General features: G+C 33.8%; 1 protein-coding gene across 1 annotated transcript in view; it reads left to right on the plus strand.

The window, feature by feature from the left end:
* Positions 1–18,368, plus strand: part of Impbeta11 (importin beta11) — a 40,705-nt gene extending 22,337 nt beyond the window's left edge. Inside the window, exons 17-26 of the mRNA XM_089240147.1 lie at positions 1,783–1,947; positions 2,236–2,428; positions 2,720–2,799; positions 3,340–3,420; positions 4,737–4,832; positions 7,814–7,927; positions 12,360–12,481; positions 13,889–13,993; positions 14,084–14,168; positions 17,763–18,368. Coding sequence (XP_089096273.1) covers positions 1,783–1,947; positions 2,236–2,428; positions 2,720–2,799; positions 3,340–3,420; positions 4,737–4,832; positions 7,814–7,927; positions 12,360–12,481; positions 13,889–13,993; positions 14,084–14,168; positions 17,763–17,924 — 1,203 coding nt within the window. The 3' untranslated portion in view covers positions 17,925–18,368. The remainder of the gene's footprint in view (positions 1–1,782; positions 1,948–2,235; positions 2,429–2,719; positions 2,800–3,339; positions 3,421–4,736; positions 4,833–7,813; positions 7,928–12,359; positions 12,482–13,888; positions 13,994–14,083; positions 14,169–17,762) is intronic.
* Positions 18,369–19,061: the final 693 nt, after the last annotated feature.

Below are 19,061 nucleotides of genomic sequence, written 5' to 3' on the forward strand. Positions count from 1 at the left end.
ACTGTAACTGAGGATTATGCATAATTCTCAAGCATCATTGGTGAATTTGATAAATACTAAAGAATTATCACTTTTATATATATATCTCTGAGGTTTATGCATAATATTCAAGTGTTATTGGTAAATTTGGTAAATGCCAAAAAAATTATATGTGATGATATATATATATATAATTTCATGAAACGATACATAATATCAAGGTTCAATCATAGAATTTACCAAATAGGGATAAAGTATATCAGGTCCGATTGTAAAATCTGTTAAATGGAGATAAATTACAACCTCTGACAATAAAGTTTGGTGAATAGTCCTGTAACATTAACGTAGATGAAATGTTAACGAAAGTTACCTTACTGTCCTTCAAAATAGTCACCTCCCATTACTATGCACCGCTGAGATCTCCTATACATGTCCTGGAAACTTTGCAGGAAGTCTTCTTTTGGGATGCAGTTCAAAAGCCTCGTCACGTTTCGTTGGATGTCAGGAATATCGTCAAATCTCTTTTCTTTCAAAGCAAGTTTGAGTCGTGGGAATAGGAAGAAGTCTGGAGGATTGAGATCTGGCGAGTATGGTAGATGTTAAATTTTCACCGCCCCCCTTTTTTGCCAGGAACTGTTTGACGATATTCGCTGTGTGAGGGCGAGCATTGTCGTGAACAAGAAACCATGAACCTTGTTGTGCGTACTGAGGTCATACCCTGCGTAGACATTTCATGAAACAGGTCAAAATTTCAATGTACCTTGCAGCATTCATCATCGTTCCCTCAGGTAGAAATTCCTTGTGGATAATGCTTTGACTATCAAAAAAGGTGATTAGCATCATTTTGATGCGTGATATTTCTGCTCTGACCTTTTTCCGACAAGGTGATGCAGAAGAACGCCATTCCATGCTTTGCCGTTTCGTTTCAGGGTCGTACCTGAGACACCAGGAATCATCCTCAGTGATCTTTTGTTTGTTCATTTTCCTGTTCTCAGTTAAGAACCAACGCACTAAACAAGCACTTTGTAAAACAAGTCTTTCACGGAACACAAACGACGCTCAACTGAACAACGGTGGCGGCGGATGGTCAACACCTGCTGCTACACATGTGCAGCATTTTGCTTCACAAGTGTTGCCAGATCGGCCGTTCTGACTTCATTCACCGAACTTTATTGCCAGAGGTTGTATATTAAGTCCAATTGTAAAATTCATTAAATAGGAGTTATATTGGGGTCTGATTGTGTATGCACAAAAGTTTGTTAAATGGAAGAATTTATTGAATACAAGTTCGTTATATCAGGGTATGATCTTAGAATTTGTTAAATAGGAATTTGTTATATTGAGGTGTGATTTCAGAATTTGTTGAATTCAGAGTTATTTCGGAAATGTTCGAAAAAATTTGTTAAATCAAAATTCATTATATCTGGTTCAGACACTGGCTCACAAGTATGGTCATCTAAATCAGTGATCTGATCACAGTAATGGGACCAATTAATCATGTTTACCAATGCAAAGTAGGGATTATGCATGCTAACCAGCAAATGTGATAAATTGAGTAGAATTTATCATGTTTACCAATGGTTCTTAAGTATTATACATAATCGCCAGTGAAAGTGATAATTTTTTTATAATTTGTTAAATTTTTTCCAATGATGCGTAATTGTTGCAAAAAGCATTGTTTTGGGTAATTTATCAAACTTACCAAAATGGCTGGCAGTTATGTATATTCACTGGTTAATATGCATAATAACCAGATTGTCCACATTTACCTTAGTATATATTTATTTTCAATTTAATTTTCAGATGTCTGTCTTACATGTGATGTCTTTTGTTATTGAACGAGTTGGTTTCAAAATGAGGCCGCACGTCAATTCTTTGATGCATTATTTACCTCTGCTATGGGATACTTGTGGAGAGCATAACTTGTTGCGCTGTGCCATTATTTCATGTTTTGTACAAATAGTTCAGGTAAATTTGTAATAAAATTTTCAAACTTATATGGACTTTTTCCCTCTTCTTATTTTAGGGTTAATTTAACTAAAGAATGATATTTTTTGAGCGCCATTTAAATATTTTCGTTCATTATTGGCCATAATTGTGAAAGTTTATAAAATATTTATTGATAAGTTAAACTCAAAAATACTATGTTATTAACTAAGACTGTTCTTATTAATTTATCGATCCGTTTGTCATAGGCACACATCTGCTACAGGTTGTCCTGCATTAGAGAGTTGAGTAAAATTTAATTCTTTTTAGTGTCTAGGAGCAGTTAGTGAGAATTTGCAGCCATTCCTGTTGCCTATGATTGCTTTCAGCACAGATGTCTCACTCCCACCTCATGTTTACCTGTTGGAAGATGGACTAGAGCTATGGTCTGCTGTGATAGAAAACACATCAAAGTGCAGCTCTGCACTTCTCGATCTTGCTCAGAACCTCTTGCCTATATTAGGTAAACAATAGCTTAACCATCAATGAAATTTACTGATTTTTTCACTCTAAATTCTGTAAAAGCCTCATTGTAAAGACTTCATGGTTGTTGCATGCGTATATGCATTGTACATTATATTTTCCATTTTGCAATTTTTATTCTAAAACAATATGAAATGGCCATATTTTTGCAGAGTTGAAGAATTTTTGAAGTACATATAAAGCACGAGGGTATTTTAGATTTTAGAGTAAAAACATTGCTGCAGTAGCAATTTGAAAAAAAAATTGTATGACTTTTTCATTTGCATTTTAGAATTTGGTTCGGAGAATCTAAAGAAATGCCTTCAGATTGTGGATGCGTACATTCTATTATCACCCACTGCATTCCTCGGAGTAAGATTATTTTCTTTTATTGCTTGTTAAACAGAATTTGCTTGGTAATATTGGGGCAATAGAAATATTAGCTTTTGAAAATGCTTTTATTTAGCCTGATTTTATGCATATATTTTATTTTTTCATCCAAACACAATCTTATAAGTAGTTTATTCCTTTATTTTTTAAATTATTATACAGTGAAACCTGTCTAAAACAGACACTGTAGGAGACGAAAACCTATCTTAAAGACATCAAAATATAGTCTGTTCTGTTATTATTGCTTTGATTTGCATCTTTATGAAACAGGAAATCTATCTAAATTGAAATACTATTTCAGTCTCTTGACGCTCCTTTTTATACAGATTTCACTATATATATATAAAGGATTATACACAGAGATTATTTAAAATGGCACAAATCTAATTAGATATTTTGACAGTTTTCTTTAAAGCAAAATTCTAATTTTTCTTAACATTTTTATTTTTTTTTTCATTAGTGAAATCTTTTGCAACATGTTTCAACATTTCACATTTTCACAATGTTACTATTTTCTTGTAGAGGTATGGCCAAAGTCTTGTAAAGATGTTCACTACCATAATGACTGACCTGAACTGGGAAGGAATCACTAAAATCATGAAAGTAAGTTCTTGAATCATACACACTGACACTTTTGATGCCATTGTTCTTTCACTTGATATTAGTATTGGTTTTCTGAATGCATTCAGTGATATTCCTTAATAAACCTTTGCTTTTCCTGGCATGTGCTGTGAAAAGATGAGAGGCTTCAACATTCACAAAACTGGTGTCCTTCAATTTTTGTGTAATGCTGGCGAATATGCAAGGAATAAATGGAATACAATAGAACCCCAATTATATGGATCAATTGGGACCAGAACCACATCTGTTAATAATCAAATATCTATATAATTGGCTTATTCGCAAAAAAAAAAAAAAAACTCTTAGTAGAAATACTGAATTTTGCTTTATGAAAACAGTTGTTTAAATTCTGTACTTACAAACTGTATTAAAATATATCATTGCTTGATCCTACTAGCTTTGCAGTCTTTATTCATTTCTGTGCAGCCAGGTCTCTCATCCGCCTGACCATGAGTAGCTGCAATTGGTTGCACTCAGGCTGTCGCTCCATACATTTTAGCATTGTGTTAAGGCGCTCAAACACCTTACTAGCTAATGGCCCCACATCTGGTTGAGTAGCAATGCCGTCATTTTTTGATTCATCATGAGAGTTCATCATAAGAGTTCATGAGTCCATTGTCACTTTAAAATTTGGAATCTAGGGAGCAAAGAATCACACATCAGCCACTTGTGTACATCCTCTACATTATCTTCAGACATCCAGGAAATTTCACTGATGTTATGTCCTCATTTCTTATGTCCTCATCTATGTATCAATTATCACTGCACTAGTTTACTTTTACCAACCTCTCGATGAGTATAAAAAACTAGCCTGCCGTTTGGAATTGACAATAAATTGTAGGTCCCGGTCTAATTAGCCCTCGTGTGCAGAAAATGACCGTGGTGTGGCAAAAACGATCAAAACGAACGAACGATAGTTTACTTTTGTATCATTCACTGATAAGAAACCTTTAAAATGCCGATTTTTTTTTATCACAAGGATCTAGATAATTGGCGATCCGAATAACTGGAGTTTGGATAATTAGAGTTCTACTTTATTTTATTATTGTAAAATGGAAGAAGTTATCCAAGATTTTTGCATTTATCAAATTGAGGATCATTCTACTAATTGTGAATCCATTATTATAGTCAGGTTTTTATAAATTATAGTTGAGACTGGAAAAAAAAAGTTCAGTGGAAGTTATATTAAAAGTTTAGTAAACCAAATTTTTTGGATGATTGGATAAAATATCAATTTATGTTTTTTTTTTAATGCCATGCATCCTTATTACCTGATCTATGAATTTTCTTACTTTCAGGTTGTCGAAAGTGGTCTTATAGTTTTTCCAATGGAATCACCTATCTTGTTCAAGCCAATTTTGTCATTTGCCTTATCCCTAGTCTTAGAAAACGAAGTAAGTTTCAGCCTAACCATTCATAAACGTTAATTGCTACAGCTATATGATGATTAGGAAATATTTTTTTCTCAAAATACTTCCAACTATTTTGATGAAATTTTGGTAGTTTGATGAAATCTATCGCCACAAAATGAAATTTTATGTGCTTAAAACTTCAGTTTTTAAGGTTGTCCAGAGTATTGAGTTTCAATTTCTTTTTTTTTCACTTAACTGTCTTAGATATTTTCTAGAGATGTGAGCCGTTTTCAATTGCAATTTAGGAGGCAAATGACAATACTTGTACAAAACATGCATACTTTACATCATAAGTATATCAAGGAATACATATCGTCATCTTATAATGAAAACCTTGTGCATAATTTTTTTTTCGAAAATGATTTGTGACAGTTTTAGATTGGGAATGTATCTGTTACAGTTTTTTTTTTGAAAAAAAATTGGCAATGTGTGATCTGCTCCCTATATAGAGAAAAAATTAATCTCCCTTGTCTGTTATTTCTGTAAAGTTAGGAATTTTCGATTTTATAAGGTTTTTAGTATAAGGTGACGATATACTGTACATACACTATTTCCTGGCATGAATCAACTTGTCAAGAACTCCTTAAAGGAGTGTTTACAAACTACTACTACTTAATGATACATGCACCTCATACACATTCCTCAGTGGAATTTCTAATGAATATGAACATGCAGCAATGTGCTTGTTTCATGTTCTGTCTGGCGCTGCCATCCGTCTTCTATATTTTGAAGTGAAGATGGTATGTGTTTGTGAAGTTTCATGAAATGTAAGTATCATGTTCTGAAGTCTGCCTTCCCTCTGTGAGTGTCTACAATTTACATAAAATCAGCTTAGTATGAATGTCAAACGTTATCGGTTTATTAGTTTTCTTCGTTCAGACGCCAAAGTTTGTGAAAAAAGATTCTAAAAGGTGTTTTAAGATGTTTTTTTTAAAGTCTAAAAATAAATACATATTGGTTTAGGTGAAAGCTATAATGTATGTAAATAATGGAGTTACAGCATGGGTGCACAACCTGTGGCCCGTCAAGGGGTTTCATCCTGTCTGTGTGTGTGTGTCCATGTTGTTGTTCCGGTAGTACACAAAGCACGATAAATATCTAGGCAACCATATTTTTTTCATAAAATTATGAGATATTGCCAAAAAATTTGTGAAGGCATGTAAAGTTGCCAGTTACAAACAAAAAATAGTCAACGCAAAGTTGCCATTTCGAGCTAACAAAATGGTCAAAGGCCAATAAAGTTGTCAACTGCAGCCAAAAATTGTCTAAGACAAGTTGTCAACTACCACTAAAATTGTTGAAAAATTGCCAATCACAGAAAATAATGGGCACTGCAAGTCAAAATGGGAATTCCCCAAAAAATATGTACTTTTGACAAACACATGTGAGATGAATATATATACAGGGTGTTCTGTTAATGACCAGAAAAACTCGGAGGGTTGTTAGTAGGCATCGAAAGGAACAAAAATTACAATGGAACATGGTGTCACAAATTACGTTGAGAGGGTGAAAAACGCATGCAGGCTCTGAGTTCAAAGGAGATGAAAGGTGGATGTCAGTGGATCGCTGAATGCATTTGTTGGTTTGCTCACTATATCTGACGTAAGCAGCATCACAAAACGCTGCTTACTCTCATAACGTGGATTGTCGTCGCTGCAGCAGACATCAAAAGCTTACCTGGTATCTTCGAGTGTGTCCTGGAATCTTTTTTACATTGTTGTAGACAGTGCAATGATGTCAGCTGCCGCCACTTCCCACAACTATTGTAATAATTAATACAATTTCGGCGATAGTTTCATTTCATGATGTAAGAATGTGCTAAGAACTGGTTTTTCAAAATTTGACACTTAAAGGGTGTCATAAGGGGGGTTCATAGGTTATGTAGAGAAATCATGCTGAGCTAAAACAGCTGAAGCTGTAAATATAAAATTTGGTTAATAGTTTTATTTCATGATGTAAAGACTCACTAAGAAGGGGATTTTCCAAATTTGATCCCTAAGGGGGTTGGGGGGGGGGGTTCAAAGACTACATAGAGAAATCATGCTGAGCGAAAACCTCTGAAGCCATAAATATGAAATTTGGTTAGTTTTCTTTTGTAATGTAAGGACTCACTAAAAAGGGAGGGTTCAAAGATTGTTATATGGGGCAATTATTGCTTAGCCCGAACCACTGAAATATTAAGTTTGTGGTCAGTATTATGTTTTATAAAATAAGACCAAGATATGATTTCTGAAAATTGAATCCCCAAGGGAGTTATGAGTGGTTTAAATTGTATATGGGAGAAATCATCGCTGAGCAATTTTCCGATTACCAAAGTCACGCGAGTAAAGCCATGGGTTAAAATAACCATAAGCCATGGTTATTTAAAATAATTAGATCCATAATTATCATGATATAATTTATAAGTTATGAAAATAATCTTTTAATTCTTGATTCAAAAATTCAGCTAAGTCTTTTTGAAAATAAGGGGGAAAAATGGAACATTTCATTTAAAGAAATTGACGGAAAAATAGAAAAGGACGGCAAAAATTACAAGAATGCTTCATAAAATACAGGTCATATAGCAACCTTTTAGTCCTGTTTACATGGGAAATAGAAAAAGCTAGTTCAAAACAAGCTTCAAGAATTTTCACCAATGACTGCTCTTCATTTCTTTCCTTATGAAGGAAAAAAGTTTTCGAGCGGGTGCCACAACTCCCAATGTTACCGCAATATTGCACATGTACACAGGGCTTTAATGTACGGGTTTCTGACCTACAGATTGAGAAGGTTGTGCCCCCTTAAATTGCAGTATTTGCACCAATGTAAAATCTTTGTAGGTATTGTCAGTTATCTTCTGAAATCATCTTTAAAAATAAGTTTTATTTATTGCAATTTTTATATCCCTATATCTATTTTTGTAAGACATAAATTATATACATACATACTTACTGTATATTATAACTAATTAATATTTAACGAAGGATATGCCAGCAGTACTCTCAGTATACCTGTCAGTTTTGTCTCGAGTCATACTTCATAATCAAAACTGTTTCTGTGGTCTGTTGCAAGAAAAAGCCGAACAGTTTAAAGAAGACGTAAGTACATTTTCTGTTTATGAATTTCAGTCATATAGAAAAAGAAAGTGTTCCTTTGAATTTGGAAAAAGTAAATAAAGATTAAAATGTTAATTATATGGCATATTTAAAAAGTGAAGAACTCACTTTTGTTAACCCTCAGAATGCTCCCATCATCCATAGATGATCAGCATAGTGGACTTCACAATCATCCTGTGATAATCCAAATTGTTTTTTCTTTTAATATGATGTTCTTAAAAGGATGTATAGATGGCGTACCTATATGTATTCCAGTTTTCTTTTTATTAAAGTATTTCTCTATTTTCTAACAGATTTTCTTGTACTAAATAGGATGGGTGCACATTGTTGAGTACTTGTGAAGTGCCGGATTTCCTGCCACCGATCACTATCTTATCAGTGGTTGTGGGTTTAAACCCAGATTCTATATTTGCATCACAAATTTTTTTTGACAAGATATAACGTCAAGAGACTGAACTAAATTCCAGTTTAGATAGGTTTCTGTTTTATAAAAGTGCACATAAAAGCATTAATCAATGAATGGACTGCTTTTTAATAAATAATTGGTTTCACTGTATTTGCAAGGTATGAGTTTGAGTGCTATCTATCTTTCACAAAAGACAACTGGCAAAAGGAAATTTTTCTGTGCAGCCATTTGAGGAAAGAATTTCTCCGTTATTATTCCTGCAGCCTAAGGGTTAAAGTAGATGTAATATACAGGATATATTTTTGCATAGTTTAGATTAATTACGATCTACCATGGTTTATACGTCAAAATACTCAGAGCCAGCCAAATTTGCGACTATAATAAATAAAACCAGAAACAACATTGCCATAATCAGACCTGCCAACTCTCCAGATTTAGGCGGAAGACTCCAGATTTTTAACTCTTTCTCCTGCTCTCCGGATTTATTGAAATTTTTCCGGATTTTGGAAGGAAATGAGATTTTCCGCAAGCTTGCACATTGTCGTGCTGTCAATGACTACCGTCATCGTTAGGGAAAACACCCATAGAGGGCAGCCATGGTCGTTTCTGTCGAGCAGCCATAAAAAAAGCATTGGTGATTGCATTTAAGCAACTGTGGCAAAGATGGAACTTTGTTTACGTAGCGTTTATTGGTAATCATTTATCAGGACCCTGGTTGCCTAAATTCCTGTATAATCATCATTGTATTTTATTAACAGCCATGCCGTAAACACAATAAGTTTTTTGTCAGCAGCTTTGTATTTTGAGGTTTTTAATTGTTTCCTGTGATTAAATATGTCGTCGGAAAAAAACTATAAAACTTCTTTTAAGAGTTTGTATACCCAAGATTATCAATCACTGACAGCATCCACAAAAGAAAACATTTATGTACAGTATGTAGATGCGATTTCCCTATTGTGCATGGAAAGACTGACACTGAATTATATTCTGCTCAGGGACAATGCGGAACCTGCCTCCTGGGGGGGGGGGCATTTTTTTTAATAGATGAAAAATACATTTTGTGAAGAATTTTGATCGGGTCTACGAGCGGCGGGGGTACTACCCCTCCCTCAGGAGAATCTCCGGATTCCAAAAGTTGGCACATCTGCATGATAAATTATAAAATAAAAATAATTAAAATCCCACATAGAATAAAAAGACTAAGAAGATGATGTTTACAATTTTTTCAGAACACTGAGCTGCATTCTCGATGAATTAAAAATTTTCAAACAAAGATGGTCTGAAAAATAATATAGTGCAGTGCAAAAGACCATTGAAGGTATGGGGTGGAAAAAACACATCAAATATGTGAAGAATCAGAAGTTGGGAAAATCTATAATTGCTTCCTATTGCTAGAATCAAAATCATGAATTGAATTCCTTTGAAGCTAGGGTTGTGCAAAAAAGTGGAATTTGCAGCATGTTTGGATTTCTATGGAGGAAGCAGACATGCCAACATTGGCTTAAAGCTTGTCAGTAGTGATGAATGTTCAGCTTTGTCACTGGGGGTAGGGTACCCCTCAGGCAACCTAATCATAGTATAATTTTAAAAAATCACTAAACATTTTTTTTTTACTTTTTTAATTGAAAGTTCATTAAATACAACACTTTATTTGCGCTGGAACCTAGAAAGCTCAGGCCACATGAGTCCCACCTCCCAAAGCAACTTGCAGAGGTCGCCAACTTCCTTAATAATCCATGAATATTCAATACAATCCCAACCTGCATATGCCCTTGTGAACCGTATATACGGATGTCTAGCAACCCTACATCCCTTCTCCCCATCCCTGTTTTCTTTGTATCAGAGCTGCTACGGAACCCACGACGAAACATTCTTTCAGACACAAGTTCTGTGAACTCAACCATGCACTATGCAAATGAAACCAGTTTCAGGCCCGCCAAGCTGAACCACTCAAAAACCTGTTTCTAGCCCACAGCTTGGAGTGGTTTTGACGAAAAACAGGTTTTTGCACGTTTGGGCATCGAGTAGAGCAACAGGCTTAGATGTAGCTTCATGGATTGCTTTCCACTCACAAACTAAACAGATTGGCTCCGAGGTAGTCTTCTCTCAAGTTCTCTCATATGCTTATAGGAATTCATCATTATAGTAAAGATTGATGCAATTTAAAAATAAATAAATAAATAAATAAAACACTGCAAGAAACTCAAAGACCTGATTTTTTTAAAAACAGATTCCTATAGTATTGAGAGTGTCTCCCATAACTCCATAATTTTTTGTGACTGTCCATAGAAACTATGGACAATCTGTAGCAGTTGGCAACTCTGAGGAAGTTAAAACGTATTAAATATTCAATTAACGATAAGAAACCAACTCCATCAATTCTTTACCCATGGAATAAATTTCTTGTATGAAAATACAGGGTCTTTATAATTAAAATTCCACTTTGAAATGGCCATAAAAGGAAAATTGCTGGACAAAATGTTATCAAATTTGGTAATACTTTTCAAGAGGTTATGGGATTCAATTTTCTGCAAAAGAAAAGGTTAAAAACTCATCACCAGCGTGGAATAGCACTGTATGCAATATTGTTAAACAAATTAAAACATCGGTTTAAAATGTTTTTAATAATTTCTAAAGTTAAACTGTTTGTGGGGTTATGCAAAATTGAGGTTATGCAATGCTAAGAGCTACTGTTGAGAATGCAGTAATGTGATTTAACTTGCTTTCAGAAAATGGTAGATGCCGCATTGAACATGCTTTGTAACACAGTTTAGAAACGATTAAAACATTTAAACCAATGTTTTCATGTCTTACTTTGTTTAACAATATTGCATACAGTGCTATTTCTCACTGGTGATGAGTTTTTGAACTTTTTTTTTCTTTTTTTGTGCAGAAAATTAAGTCCCACGACCGCCTGTAAACTATTACCAAGTTTGATAACATTTTGTCCAGTAGTTTTCCTTTCATGGCCATTTCAAAGTGGAACTTTAATTATAAAGGCCCTGTATGTTACATTACCAGTATATAAAAAAATCAGAAAATGATACCCTGGCAAATGCACTTACAAATGTTTTGACAGCGATTTTTGGATGTTTTTCTGCTGCGACTGATAAAAATGCTAGTTAATATGTGTGCGCTAATAATAAAACAGCCGCCTCGTGAGCTTAATTAATTTCTGTGCCATTCAAAATCATTCCAATGTGTAACAGTCAATCGAGCCAGATTAATTTATTTCCACCTCAGAATCACTTTCCAGATACACCTCTCTCTCTCTCTTTTCTAGAACAATTTTGAACCATTTCACATGAAATAAATGATTAAGATAAGTGAAAATGTATTTAAATAAAATGGAAAAAGCCTTGAACTTGAGCGGTTTTGGAGCATACAATAAGACTTAATACCAAACCGGAGAGTCTGGACATTCTAGAAATGCATATTTTCCATCTGCATGGGTGTGATACAGAAATGAGCTGACTATATGACATAGCGCACTCCTTGTACACTTTTTCTTTTTCACCATGGTTCATGAACTCGACTGCATAGCATAGAATAAAAAAGGTGTTCAGTTTTTCTTCCCCCTTTAAATTCTCCTTCATCCAATTGTGAAGTTGTATATCTCAGTCTTTGGTTAGTAATTGTCTTTTTCATAGTGCTTTTATAAACCTTACTTAGAAATTTTTATTCCTTGAATGAATTAATTTTACATAGAAAACTATAGAAAATCATGATTTGGCTAGCGAATTGATTCTGGAACAAATTATCTTCATTAGCTGAGGCATCATTGTATTGCAATGGAAGTGTTATGTTCATGTTGGGCTCTGTATATGCAAAATTTTATGAAGATTTGTCGAAAGCATGGTCTGAATTGAGATTATAAATACGAAATGAACTACCAATGTCCCTTCTCATCCATTTTTCATTCGAATTATCTGGTGAATGAATGGTAACAGATGCAGCTTTAATTGATATACAAAGATTCTTATTGACCACTATTTAATTTCATTTTAGGTGAGCAAGATTTTTGCTGATCTTCTCGACATATGGTTTGAGCTGATGCCTAATGTATCTCCTCAAGAGAACAGAAAACTCCTGGGCTTAGCACTGGCATGTTTATTGACCAGTGGGTCTGGGTAAGAAGTTGCTTTATTTTGAATCTCATTACAGATTGAATCAACCTTTTTTGAAATCATTTATGGAATCTTCAGATGTTTCTTTCTATTTAATGCCGTTAAGTGCCAGTGCTATTCTTTATTAAAGAAAGGATGAAATCACTCTTCGCTATCATACAAAGGTTTTTAACAACTGGCTGTTGCGAAGAGAGAGAGAGAGATGAATTTTCTTTCTTTCCAAAAATTCATCTTCGTACACAACAGCCAGTTGTTAAAAACCTTTGTATTCTTTATTACATAAGTGCCAATGCTTGATTTGATAAATGTGATTGATTTGATTCTATAGCTCTATCAAAATTTTCTGATTGGAAACCAGATTCTTCTGATTTGCTGTATCTTTATAGGAAAAACCTAAAATTATGCTTTGTAGAAATGAAAAAAACTCCCAACCCTTGCAATCCTGGCTTGACCATGTTGCCTTGAGAAAAAATATGGAAAATTGGGATTTCTCAAATATAGGAAATCCCCTTAATGTCATATATAATGCCAAAAATGAGTTAAATTGCCAACTATTGCTAAAGTTGCCGATTCGGATAGCAGGAAGTGGTGCTCTACTGCAAATCAGTAAACTGAATTAAAATGAGTTTAACAAAACAAAAGAAATAGGCGAGATAAAAAAATATTCATATTTATAGCCATAGTTATCATAATATAATTTATGAGTGGGAAAAATTATTTTAATTCTTGATTTTAGTGAAGAACAAGGTGGCTGAATAAGTAGGCTTTGTTGAAAAAATGGGAAATATTTATAAAAGAAAAATCAGGCTGCCAAAATTACAGGATAATACAGCATATAGTGGCCAAACATCTTAGAAAACTGGTCATATGGCCACTGTATGCAATCACTGTATTGGCAAACACAAAATATTTCGGGTTCTTAAAATGCTCTTATTCCTGCAATCCCAAAAACCATTATAAGGTTTTCTCCTGATAACATGTTTTCCTTCCCACTCATCCTGCCAATCAACTACCAGTAGGTGGAGTCAGCTTTTGTTCAAAGTCTGATTACAGAAGGGGAGGGAGACAATGTTTTTCCTTTTCCTTCGAGGTAGTATAGTATTATTGCGAACAGCATAAATAACAGAAAACAATCGTTTTTCACTTTCCTGGGGGAAAGAGAAGCATTTATCATCTCCTAATCTGAAAAAAAATCTTGAAAATAGGTGGAAATTTCTAGAAGGTTTAGTGATTTCTACTGTGGCAGTTATAATATGTATCAGAAAAAATTTTAAAAACTGCTTAAATGGTTAAAGAAAATCTCTATTTCCCCCTTCTCTTTGTATGGCATATTTTCATCTGCAGAGAAATATTTCATCTTCAGTCTTGAAATTCACACGTGTTATTATTATGTGTTACTTTTCTTTTCAGAGTCGTACAGTATCGCATAGCTGGTGTTACTCTAGCTGTTGTGGAGGTCCTAAATGATATCACTCATACCTTACCATTCGGAGATGATCCCACTAAAATTTTTGAGTAAGCGAACATTCACTAACGGTTATGTGTTTTTACTTCTTTTTTTTTTTAAAGAAAAGCATGTGATTAAAATTCATTCTGGATCTTTAGATCACTAGTCTTAGATGCTGGAGACGTGGAAGAGGATGAAGCGGGAGAAGAGGCTGTTACAGAGCATGATAAGAGAATTCGAGAGGTTTGTGTCCTAAAATATTTGAAATAATGCTGCTTTTTCATTGGAAAATGATGTCTTTGAGTGCACATATTCTGTAGATTATGTACACAAGTATCCCACATCTTATGGGATTAATTGGTTCTGTAAAATAATCATGTTAGATGAAATCGTGAATTGGGTTGATGTGAATATTTGGGTTCAATTTAACATGGGTAATACAGAAATAAAGGAGGGGTGGGGGTGTTCAGAATACAAAAATATGTTTAACTCTCGGCACAAAAATACATTTTTATGAATTAATTAACAATTCAAACCCATAAATAAATCTAGGCAATGTCTGCTATGTGGATGAATTTAATTAATGGTTTTTTCATTTCTGACTGTTTTCAATTGGATCATGAATCGACTGGTTCTGGTGAATCTGGGTCCTTGCTCTCCTGGGTGGGATGATTACGTTATTAGTGAAACAATCAAGATTTAGCTGGTGAGCAACATTCTTTAGTACTTGACAAAAACTTTTGTAGCAGGCTAAGGAACTGTGAATACCCTTTACCTTAAATCCGTGATGGGCAAACTTTTTCAGGAACGGGTCAAAAAGTGAAAAAATTTGGCAGACTGGATCCTTCTGGACATTGGCAATCCTTCTGACATTGATTCACAGTTGGGACTTTTATGCTTAGATTTAAAGCAGCGGAATTTGTTGTAGAATTTGAAGACTGCCATGGTTCATCCTTCACAACTGTGAAAATGAATAAGTATATTTTAATAAACTCGTGTTTATTTATTATTGCATGTTTCATATTTTTGCACGTGCAAAAGTTTTTAAATCAATTTTTATTTCAATTCTCACTGTTATATTTCGTGTATGCAAAAAATATAGAACACCCCTTGAATGAGTTTTTTTAAAACACTGAAATTGAAAATTTCTATAATCTTCTAGTTGGAAGGCTGGATGGAATCTGTAAGTGGGTGGCATCTGGCCTGCAGGCCATAGTTTGCCCCTACCTTAATTAGTAATTATAGACTCATTAGGATCATTTCTTTGATTACAGGGGGACATTTGATAAGTAAGGTTAAAAAAAAAAGAATATTCAAATACTTTCGGACAAATTGCATTTCATTTTTGAATATTGTCTCACAGTTTCTCTAATGAGTCTAAAATTTCTTTATCCTATCAGAAAATCATGCTTTCTCTAAACTCTCAAAGTAGTTATTTATAGCAGCAATGGCCTCTTCAATTTTATTTGAAAAAAAAAAAAAATCGACCGAGCCACATTTTTAAGTTTAGGAACCGAAAAGTGTCACATGGGACCAAATCTGTAGAATTCAGTGGATGACACATTGGTGCAAAGCCTAATTCACGTGATCTGTCAGATGAAATATTGTCTTAGTGAAATACCTGTTCTTTCAAATTCTCCAAAGATATGGTACAATGTTTTTTTTACTATATTCTGACCTGTCTGTAAGTAGCCTATGTAGACATCTGGGTGAGACGTATGAAAAAGAATATTGCCACTGCGTAGGGGTGTCAGTGCTGCTAATTTTTTAGATTTATAAAAATCTTCCTGTCAGAAACCAGATTCTTCTAAGTTTTTGTATCTTTATAGAAAAATCCCTGAAACCTTCAAATTGTTACTTTGCAAAAATTAAAAATTTCTAAAGAAAACCCCTCGGTCCAATGGTGCAATCTTATAGTGGCCATGGGAAAAATTGCCAATCGTTGCCAAATATGATACTAAAACTGAGCAAAGTTTCCAATTATTGCTAAAATCTCCAAAAAAAAAGTTGTTAATGGAGGGAAATGAAATGCTAATCCGAATCACAGTGAATTGAAATGAATTCTATGAAAAAAAGAACTATTTAAAATGACAAATATGTGAGATGAATATTCATAACCATATTAATCAGCTTGATTTCAGTGAAGAATAAAAATGCAAGTGGGCTTCATTGAAAATTTTGGAAGAAACAGGACAATTTTTATTTAAAAAAAATTGGGAAGGCCAAAATTACAGGAAGGTACAAGAATGTCCTGGAAAAAATAGCTCATATAGTCACCCTAAAATTCTCAAATTTTCCCTTTTATCGAAGTGACTTGTTTTCTTCAGAAGTGAAATTATTTCGTCATATGACAAACTACAGATTTTTCAAAGTGAATTGGCACCTATGCCGTTGGGAATAACTGAAGTTCCTACACAGGGGGAACGACTGTGGTATGACACAAATTATTAATGACTTTTCTTTGTATATATATGATGTTTTGAAACTTTCTCAACTGTTGAAAGAGTCCTTGGGTAAAATTGCTGTCATTGGTTTGATAAAATGAACTTATACTAATGGCGGCATTTAGCCTCGAAAAATTTTCTTTCAATTGACAACAGATGCAAAAACCTTATGAATTACAGTCAATTCATGATAAGTCGAACTCCAATAACTCAAATTTGTTTAAGTCGAAGTTTTCACTGAACCCTAGAACTTTTTCCATAATTTAGTGTTAAAAATTTCCCCTTAACTCTCTCAGTTTTTCCCTTTAAGTTGAATTTTTCGCGAACAATAGAAATTTAAAAATAGCATTTAGTAATAATTGCCAAAAATGACAAATTAATCGCTGCATTTTATAGAAATCTAGCTTACCCGTCGCACGTTGCTGCAATCTCAGAAGAAAGGAAATTCAAGTAAACTCATTATGTGTGTGATAACATTCAATTTACATTGTGTCATTTTTATTGAAACATTCATTTTCATATGGAAAACATTTCAAAGCGTCATTTTAATTCTATTTATTTATTAAAGTGCTTGAGGATACACAATATTTTTTGTTTTTCCGTCTGGTGCGTACATGAATAAATCAGAAGGTTTTCGGACGCGTGAGCTGGCTACATACAGTTGTCCATGGGAGAAGCACAGATTCCCCAAATCTAGCCCACAAACTTGCAGTGATTGTCCTTGTGCTTTGTTGATGGTCATTGAAAAAGCGAGTCACCGGAAAATGTAAGCATTTGAATTCAAATGGCATATCTGTTGGGATCATTGGAATACGTGGCAACAATACATCTTCTCCCTTGAATTTCCCATTCAAAATTGTAACTTCGATGACATTGTTCATCATATTTTTCACCGAAAGTCTTGTACCATTGCAAAGTTGTGGTGGATTGATGTTTCGGAGAAGAATGATAGGCACGGCAATTTTCAATGTTATCTCATACACACTTTATTTTTAATTGGTTTCATTTATACGAGTATCATGTGTATGCCCCCGTTTCCATAATAAAGTATGTACGTCTAGTTTATTTCTAAATATTCTCATTCAATATAATCAAATATGATTAAATTAGAATAACTTATCATTTCAAAGTTCTTTATTTCCATAGTTTGACATGGTTACAATATTTGCAAATAATGTTATTTTAATAAATCTCCCCCCCCCCCCCACTCCGAAATTGAAATTTCTGATAAGCGTAAGTTTTTTGTTGGCCGCTGCACATTCCTCTTATCAAGATTTGACTGTATTTTCTTGACTATTTTGCATTATTGATTTTACATTGCATGCATCAATGAAAGAAATTGAAAAAGTGTTTTTGTAATATTGAACACATGGTTCCGTCCAATCTCATGTAGCTTTCAAGGAAAAATCCTGTATACACTGTGGCATTATTGGACTATCTACGTTCGCAGTTAAATGCTCTTGAACAATCAGTCGGTTCAACCAAATTTCAAGATCTCATGTCAACAATAGATGTGGAGACCATGCATCAACTACGTAAATATTTACAGCATTAAGAGTGTGAGTGAGAGACAGGACAGACAGAGATGTATTTTATGTGAGAGCTTTTTTTTTCTGAATTGTACATTGGTTAATGCTCAAGTGTCTAGGATTGGAATACTGAAATATATGAACGGATATTATTGAGAAGATTTTTATTACAAAAAGTTTAGTTACTTCATGGAACATGGATTCATACATTTTTATATATGCCAAAAAAAAAGTGATTTTGCAACTGAGAAGAATGTCTGTTGATTATCGTTGATCATTTTTTTCCTCTTCAGAGTAGGAATTATCAAATTATAGTAAATTTCACGATTATATATAGATATTATATTTGTAAATAGCGTATCCGTGAGAGATTTTTTGTTCATTTTTTAATCATCATGCATTTATGTTAATTGTAAGCTCATCAGAAAAGCCCTCTTTATTTTATCGAACCAACACGGGACGCCTTTATCAAAATTATATCTGAGTCAATGATTTTTAAAGTCAAATTATTGTGTTTGAGCGAAAGTAATGTTTGATAGCATGTCGAATGGGTTGTAAATATCAACTGATGAATGAATGTACTGGAAAAGAAGGCTATTTTGTTGTCTTCTTTTGTTGCGCATCTTGATGTGCAATTGCTATTTCATATTACTGTCTAAATGAGTTTTTAAAAGATAACTCTCATTAGCATTCCCATGCCAATCCTAAGTTCTGATGGTTATGAACTTGAATGAGTCTTTGGTGCTAGGGTTACCAGGTGTCCTCCTACATTTGTGAAATTTCACCCATTTGTCCTCATTTTCAGGTTTCCTGAATTATTTCTCTTTAAAAAAAACATTGAACTGCATAACGGATATCTCTCTATCAGTGTGTTTATATATACACAATGAAACCTGTCTAAGACGAACACTGTATGAGACGTAAATCTGTTTTAAACTGAACAAATATATATTCTTGTGAATACTTTTTCAATCATAGGAAACGTCTTTAAGACAGAAGCTGTCCAATGCGGAAATGGAAAGCATATTCAGTCTATTTACTATTCAAAATTTACTAAAAGCTTGTTTAGCATTTCATTTATGATGGAAATGGTGACTTTTGTTAGAAAACACTCCTATTTCTTGGAAAAAGTTTGATAATTTTGGGGGAGTTTGATAATTTTG

The sequence above is a fragment of the Pholcus phalangioides genome, unplaced genomic scaffold (assembly GCF_987345545.1).
Source record: "Pholcus phalangioides strain wild (caught in Gottingen) unplaced genomic scaffold, Ppha-v1.0 ptg000012l_1, whole genome shotgun sequence".
Taxonomy (NCBI): domain Eukaryota; kingdom Metazoa; phylum Arthropoda; class Arachnida; order Araneae; family Pholcidae; genus Pholcus; species Pholcus phalangioides.